Source organism: Pteropus vampyrus, unplaced genomic scaffold, assembly GCF_000151845.1.
Source record: "Pteropus vampyrus isolate Shadow unplaced genomic scaffold, Pvam_2.0 Scaffold43, whole genome shotgun sequence".
Taxonomy (NCBI): Eukaryota; Metazoa; Chordata; class Mammalia; order Chiroptera; family Pteropodidae; genus Pteropus; species Pteropus vampyrus.
The window spans coordinates 1742808-1750836 of NW_011888824.1; the positions used below are offsets into that span (position 1 = coordinate 1742808).

Consider the following 8029-nt stretch of genomic DNA (forward strand, 5'->3'; position numbering starts at 1 on the left):
AAACTATAAGAAATTACTGATCTTAGACTCTTATGTGTACAAAAATGGCGGTTTCATATGGTCCAGCTTAAAGCAACTGACAGGTCCTTTTGATGTGTTTCATTTGCATGGTATCAACTAGCTTTGTAGATCTCACTCCCTTTTTGCCTATAATGTATGAAAAAAATTATGTTTTATTTCTATAATTTATGAAAGGTTAATATGAATATCTATCTTTCTAAAGTGAAGGAAAATTGCTACATATATGAATGTTTAGTAAAATTAACTTTTACTAAAAGCTAACTTTCCTTCTTATACATAATTTACTTCAAGAAAGAACACCCTTTCCTATAAGTTATCTAGCACAGATGCATAAAAATCTTCTCAAGTATGGACTATACAATCAGCTCAATGACTTTCCCAAGCTGAAGTATATCTATAAACTCTGAACCCGGTATTCCAAGCTAGCCAGTGATCTTTCTGACCGTCTGCTGTCATTTTCTACCGTGTGTTCACCGTTCCAGAAAGTTTGGTCCACTTTCAGGTCCTCAGACCTGACTCGTTTATTTCTGGCTTTTTACTTTTAGTTCATTCTATTAATCCCACTTCCTCTGGCTCCTTCACTATCTAAACTGTATCATTCATTCACATTGCAAATCGAGATTCATTCATTTCCAGGATAATGGGAAAATTCAGCTCATAGTGCTTTCTACAGCACTCATAGTAATTGACTTTATGTTACATTCTGCTTATGTCCGTGTCTTATCTTTGGTGTCTTATCTTCTTCGTAAGACTTCTGACTTCTTTGGTGTGTCACATTCACCTAGCTCTGAGCTATCTAGGCAGTAACCATTTCAATGACTAAGATAAGCAAGATATCTAGTTGACTGTTCCAGTTTTCATTCCTCCTGGTCTGGTGATGGCTGGAATGAACAATGGCCCAAAGTGGGTGAGATGTTTGGCTTTACTCGAATACAATGATGTCCTTGCTTTATGTCCTAGCAAGGTCGCTACCAAACAGGATTGCCTGGACGGTGGTTAATGTGACAGTCACATCCCTATTTTTATATCTAAATTTTTTTTTCCCCTTTTCATCAATGAGACCGAATTTTTGCTAAATGGCTTGTTCCCTCAAGTACAGGTAGGGTGGGAGATGTCCTTTCCCAGGAGAAGACATTTGCCACCAGTATAGCTTTTAAAAATCTTTTGTTGCCTTAGCTTTGGGACTCTGAGAAAATAAAAACAAAAAGGCAAACAGAAAGGGAAGTGACAAATGTTTTCATATTTCCTTAAAAAGTGCTTATTTGTAGTTGATGTCGTTATATGCTATATTGTTCTTGAAGATTATAAACCACACTCACAGCAGTTTGCACTATTATCTTCCTTTGGAGTTTTAACAAATTTATTAAATAAAAGTTTCCCACATTTTAGGTTGCTTTAGCTAAAGTCTTAGCCCTTTCTGGCTTTAATTAGTATTTAATACAAACTTTTTTTTAAATTAAAGTATAATTTAATTAAATAATGAGACTGGTTGGAGTAATCATATATGATGTCTTTATTATTTTTATTCTTTTTGTATTATTCTGTCTTAAAATATTTAATGATAGTACTTGTCTTCACATTTTAAAATCTTTTCAGATGTTTCTGTAACTTCTGGATATGTAGTAAAGCTGTTAGATGTGTCTTTTCTCATTTGACATATCTTTTATTTGCTTATGTATACAATTATAAATAGTATATCTAGTGTTTATGTGAGAGGAAGTTTTAAGGTGGCTACTTAAAGATATTACTTTAGGCAGTCATATTATTTCATTTTCTTAAATATTTAGAAAAACAAATGAACAAAAACTATAGTATTTTTTTAAAATCTTATTGTTTTTGTATGAGGTTATAATTTGATAACTGCTGTGTTTTTTCCAAAAGTAGAATTAGGTAAAAATCTGGGAATTAAAACATATGAGAGGGTTTCCAAATACTTATTTTATTTTCAAATTTCTTTTTATTCTTTGATGTTTACAAAGCAGTATCTTCTGCTCTGCATGCCTTTTAATCTTGGAGTTTAGAGAATTGTTTTTTTTCTTTCTTTCTTTCTTTTCTGCTTTTTCTTTTTTTCCCTAAGTCCTACTCTTCACAAGGAAGCCAGAAGTGTGACGGGAAGGTGTGATTTTTAATTTACACCAGAGTCTCGCAAATAATGACTTTTCACACCCTGCTCTTACTGCTTAGCCTAGGGGAGGAGTTCTGTGGCTACTGTTGTCTTAGCAAATTAAACCCACTGCTATAATTCAGAAAGGCGTTCTTTTGTGTTTAACCCTTGTTTTCAGTTTTGCAACTTGGTGTTTGTGAATACTTTTGAGAATGTGGCTTATTACTTTGAAGTGCACTTGTTTTCTAGGAAATGATTTTTGAAGGCTGTTATCATTTCAGATTGTCAAATTTGAAAGGTAAATGTTTCCCTTCCCACCACTCTATATTGGAAATTATAACTTACTCAAATACGCAGAAATGAAAAATACCATATTTATTTCGAGAACATCTGGCGATAAAACTTAAATACAAGATCTAATAAATATTTTTACCTTTTCTTATGATTCTATTTCGCTAAGAGCAGTTTTCCCTCTGTCTTTATGGAAGAGTCAGTGTCTTACTCTACAGGTAAATCTACATTTAGATCGAAAGATAAAATCAAAAGTAATGTTAAAAGATTAAAATGTTTTAAGTTTTTCTTCAGTTTCTTCCCAGCCCATTGAAATTATTTTGGATTAAATCATTTTTAAAAAGGACAGGCATGAGCTGCCTCAGAGAAACAGATAAAATTATTGAAATTGGTATACTTGTTTTTAAATTTTCTAAGTGGTTTTAGAAAAATAGTGGCATTCAAAAATAACTGAATCTTTAAAGAATAATCTAAACTCCGTATGCACTTCTTTCACTTAACGACTGTTAACATAGTTATTTTCCCATAATTGGGAATCTGCACAACTAAAACTTAAAAAAAAAAAGATTTCAATCAATGAGCTAATTTTTCCCAGTTATCTTACCAATCATAATGGTATTCAATAAAGTTCTAGAACTGAATGGAATATTTAAGAAGATTGTTGAAAGGAAAGAAAAGAACATTCTCGGTTCTCCTGAGAAATTGTTTTGCTACTTTCTCCTCTTGCTAACCCAAAGCAATCAAAAGCAGCTACAAGCTTTCTCTTCAAGCTGGGAAGCAGCAAGGGGTTAACCTGTCTTGGTTTACTAAGTATCTCAGTCAGACTTTTATCTGATCCTTCCTCCCTTCCTTCCCTGCCCGCCCCTTTTGTAAATGTCAACCACTTCCTGATGAGCCCAGTAGTGGTGAATTTCACACCTTTCTTTTCTTTGTGAACAAACCTGGGTGTTAATGGTACAGGATTGGGTACCACTGTACGTCTCTGGCTGTCTGTTAGTAAAGCTATGGGATGCCTGTGGAAAAAAAAGTAGGAGAAGGTGAAGAAATTTGAGAAATGAGACTAGGAAACAGTTCAAATCAGTCTCATTTTTAAAAAGAATATTCGTTTTATTAGCAACTTTTAGATGTGTATTCAGAAAATAGTCATTTTAAAGAAGCTTAGTATTGAGAGTCTTGAGTCTGCCAAAGTAAGGTGCTGAAATTAGAGAGCTGATTGGTAAAAGTAAATAAATAAAATAAAATAAAACAACAATCTGAAAGAAAAACGGAAGAATCCTTCTCAGACCTTTTATTCTACAGGTGTATTCATTTACAGGATACAGCAATGGAAGCTTGGTCAGTTGATCAGGTCTGCAGTTGGTTGGTGGAGAAAAATTTAGGAGAGCTAGTTCATAGGTTTCAAGGTGAGTTGTTTACACTTTTAAATAATGTTAATTGAGCAGCCTAGCTATTGAGTGTCCTTTGTTATTGGTAATCGCTTTTGTTGCCTAATGCATGTGAGTGTGGATGTGGAATTGCTTCAATGGGGAACTTTCATTTCTTGACTGACTGTGACAGAGTTTGCATTTGGCCTAGCATCCATGAGAGAATATATTCTGAAAAGAACTCAAAATAAAGTCTAAATAGTTACTTAAAATACTTATTTGATATCATTTGATACTAGTTTTGTCTTTAAATAATGCCACATGTGTTTTGTGCAGTGCTAGATTTACAAGTATTGAATATTGCCTGGGAGATATTACTAATAATGATCTCCCAAGATTTTTTTCCTTATAAAAACATGCCAGTAAGAAAGGATTGGAAGTGGGGAGGCAATAATGTGGAAGTAATAAGATTTTATTGTGACTCTATGTTCTAGTTCTTTCTTAGGAGCAGATATCGATTTGGAATTATGCAACATCAGTGTTCTATCTTTGTCAGAAATACAGATAATTTTATAACATGAGAGGACACGTTTAGATGATCTTTTTAACACCAGAAATAATATTTTCTTGCTCAGAGTGTGCTGTCTTTTACAGTGCTTTACCAAGCAGGCATGTAGAGACTTTTTTTTCTTTTTCCCAGAGGAAGAAGTAAGTGGAGCCGCTCTTCTAGCACTTAATGATCGGATGGTTCAGCAACTGGTAAAAAAAATTGGGCACCAGGCTGTTCTGATGGATTTAATTAAAAAATATAAGCAGAAAAGTCAAGAACTGCAGCCTCCTGGAAGCCCTAGAGAAAGAGCCCTGCTCATGCAGGCAGCAGCAGCCCAGGAGTAAGTCTGTTCATGAATGCCTTATTTTTGATCCTGTGCTTTTCCGATGAGGGCTATAGGATGAGACTGGGGTTTAAGCCTCTTTGAAAACTGACAATTTCCAGCGAGATCGTGTGTACAATATTTCTAACATCTGCATAAAGGACACTTCTTGCAAAGTTTTATGAATCAAGATACATTTTTTAATGCACCACTTTTTAAACACCAACTCCAATTGTTAGAGGAGTCTGTAAACCAGGAATTCCAATCTAGAAACATCTGTAATAAGCAGTTGAAATATACAAACAATATGAGTAGATATGGACTCCTGCAGCTTAGGTCTTAAAATCAGGGTTTGGGGAAGCCATTTTTACTGCTCCTTTGCTTTTCCCTAAAGTATTTATTTATTTATGTATGTGTTTATTTGCCAAGGATTCCTTATAGTAACTAATTTATATTCTCCTCTCAAAGCCTTCACAATATAATTTGCTAAAGACTCTTGATACAATGGGTTTTCTAATTTCTCAAGAGTATTCCTGGAAGGCTGAATGCTATGATAGCATCCCGCAGAAATTATGTAGAAAAATTTGTGGTGGCTTTGAGGTTTAGGGATGTTTTTACTTGTTTTTTTGTTTGTTTGTTTGTTTGTTTTTTAAATCGCTGACTTTTGCAATGAAAGGAATGATAACAGAAATTATGGAATTAAAATATTCACTTTATAAATCTAAGTTCCAGGATCATTTCAGGCATTCTGATTTGGTTTTCCCATAGTCTAGACTTTTTGCAAGATTTCTAAGGTTAAATAATTGCTGCAGATTAATTATTCATTAATTTTAAAAATAAAATTGTGATGTTTGATGAAATCTATGTGTTTACTTTCTTTTTTCAGATTACATCTATAATAATATATATTTCTATCTTATTCTCTGGTAAGCAATACAATATTAGAGAGACCCGACTTAAGTAATTTGATTTCTAGAATATTTGGATATTTGGGACATTGAGGGGGATAGGTAAACTTGAAGGGATGGTCCATGGTTGGTCTGAAGAGTCTACCATCTGATTTATTTGAAAAATCTCTCTCGTTGTTTTGACATATCTATATAAAAGCACACTCTTCAAATGTGACTTTTGATGAAGTTTCCATTGTATGCTTTTAGTCCTTTCCAGCAAAGAGAGTGTGAACCTCAAAAAGAGCTCAAAGTAATTTCCCAGCATTCTTGGATGAGCTGGACTTTTGGAAGTTCTCTTCAGTTAAGTGGAATCTTGATATGGCCTTAAGCACAGCTTGGAAGAAAACAGCCGGCCTTGTTTCCACTGCAAATCAGTTTATAATGTTCTCATAGTAAATGAGAACTAGCTGGACTGCCAGGAAATCTGGGCTTCATTCCTGGTTCTACCACTGAGTTGGATTGATTCTGTTAAATGTTGACATTCCTACAGCTTCATCTGTAGGTTGTAAAAAATAATACAGTACCTAACTCCATGTTAATTCACACTGATGCTAGGAGTTTCACAATCTTTGAGAAAATCTCTTCTCCTTCTCCCAGACCAAAACAGCCTTGTGTTAAAAAAGCTTTGTGAACCTAGTTAAGAAAGCCATTTTCAAATGTAGCCAAGACTGGGAACACTGGTTGTCCAGGGATTTATCAGTGAGGGTTTTTCACTCTACCCAGTAAGTAGCTGGGATTGTGTTGTTTTGTATTCAGGTTAAATTATTCTGGTGCAAAACCATAATTGCATGTGGACTTATTGGTAATATTTGCTGATTGTCAAATATATTGTCACTGGACAAATATATTGTCAAGTGGAATTTGTGATAATAGAAAGAAAGATGAGAATATGCTATTTAATTAAGTGCTTAATTAAAAATAGGGAACATGGTATAGTAGAAAGAACCCTGAAGCTAGGTATCAAAACACTTGATTTCAAACCCCTATTCTGATATTAGCTACCCATCTAACCTTGGAGAATCACTTGACTTTTCTTAATTCCAACTGTAAAACAAAGCAGGTAGAATAAATGATGCTTAAGACTCCTAAAGAGTCTACAATGGCATTCTAGATCAAAGATTGCAGATGGATTTCAACTTGAATGCATATTTCATTTAATGACTAATGGTTGCCTGGTATGTTATTTTAAAAAGAATTTGTACGCCACATTTGAATGGGATATTTAGTATCCTATTCAAACTTAGGCAAATGATAGGAATATGTAATTGGTAGAAGTATTTGCAGTTGCTTTTTCGTTGTTTTTGTTGAACCTGATAGAAAAATCACTGAACAGGAAGCTGAAAAACTGAGGTCAACTCCTGGCACTGCTACTTTGTGGCTTGTGGTGGTGAAGCCTTCTGGGCTTCAGCAGCATCACTCAGAAAACAAGAGAGTCAGTGGAATGTGGTGCTCATATGATGAGATTTCACAGATAAAAGGCAGGAAGTGGAGAAGGGATCTCTTTTGGATTGTTTATCAATCAGACTGTTAACCAATAAAGGTATAGTCTATTATCACTGTCATTTCATAAAGGAAGGAATTATCTTAACACCATTTAGAAATATGACTGATCAGTGAAAATAGCATTGTGAACTGCCATCAGTCTGCCTCCTGCCATTTATGAACCACTGCATGAGATGACCCCAGAGGGTCCTTCCTTAAGATCTCTTAGACGTGACTCTAATGTGGATCTTAGAAGAAGACACAGATCATATGTTTTCTATGGACTGACTCCTACCCTTAGAACCGCCCTGAGGGCAAAAGTTGTGGCTCCTGCAGAGCAGCCCCTAACCCACCTCTTCCTTCTTGGTGACAGGAATGAGCAGACCTCCAATCCAGCCATCCATGGGGAGCACACTGCATCTTTCTCTGCAGCTGGAAACCTTGCTCTTGGACTAATTGACCAAAGAGTACTGAAACAGAGGTGGGGTTGCCAACTTCCAAACATTTTAAAGCCAAATGATAATATTTGTCCTTCTTTTTCATGAGATTTCATGTATTTAAATGCATTTCTAAGTCGAAATTTTTTGCTTTCTGGAAGGGAATTTCTTTTTTTTTTTTTTTTACCAACTGATGAAAATGTTTGGTAAAGGATGAAAGTTAAATTTTCTGATCTTTGTGTTAGAAAAATGAAGTTTTGAGATTATATTATGCATCTTTCAAGTATACATCATTAAAGAAAAAAAGGGATATCTTTGTTGTAAACTGTCCAGGATGATTGGCAGTAACCACAAAGATAGAATTTATTCAGTGAATAATGTCCTATTGAATATGCCTTTTGTGGAGTCTTTGTTTTTGTTTTGAATTTTGTAGTTGTTTTAACTTGCTTATTATTGACAGAGGCACTGCTTTGGTAAACATTTCCTTATACAGAAGCCACCCCGCCCC

At 34.6% G+C, this 8029-nt stretch overlaps 1 protein-coding gene across 1 annotated transcript in view; it reads left to right on the plus strand.

Moving 5' to 3' along the window:
• Window positions 1-3725: 3725 nt before the first annotated feature.
• Window positions 3726-8029, plus strand: part of SAMD3 (sterile alpha motif domain containing 3) — a 39076-nt gene continuing 34772 nt past the window's right edge. The window contains exons 1-3 of the mRNA XM_011358718.2: window positions 3726-3819; window positions 4481-4672; window positions 7454-7565. Coding sequence (XP_011357020.1) covers window positions 3741-3819; window positions 4481-4672; window positions 7454-7565 — 383 coding nt within the window. The 5' untranslated portion in view covers window positions 3726-3740. The remainder of the gene's footprint in view (window positions 3820-4480; window positions 4673-7453; window positions 7566-8029) is intronic.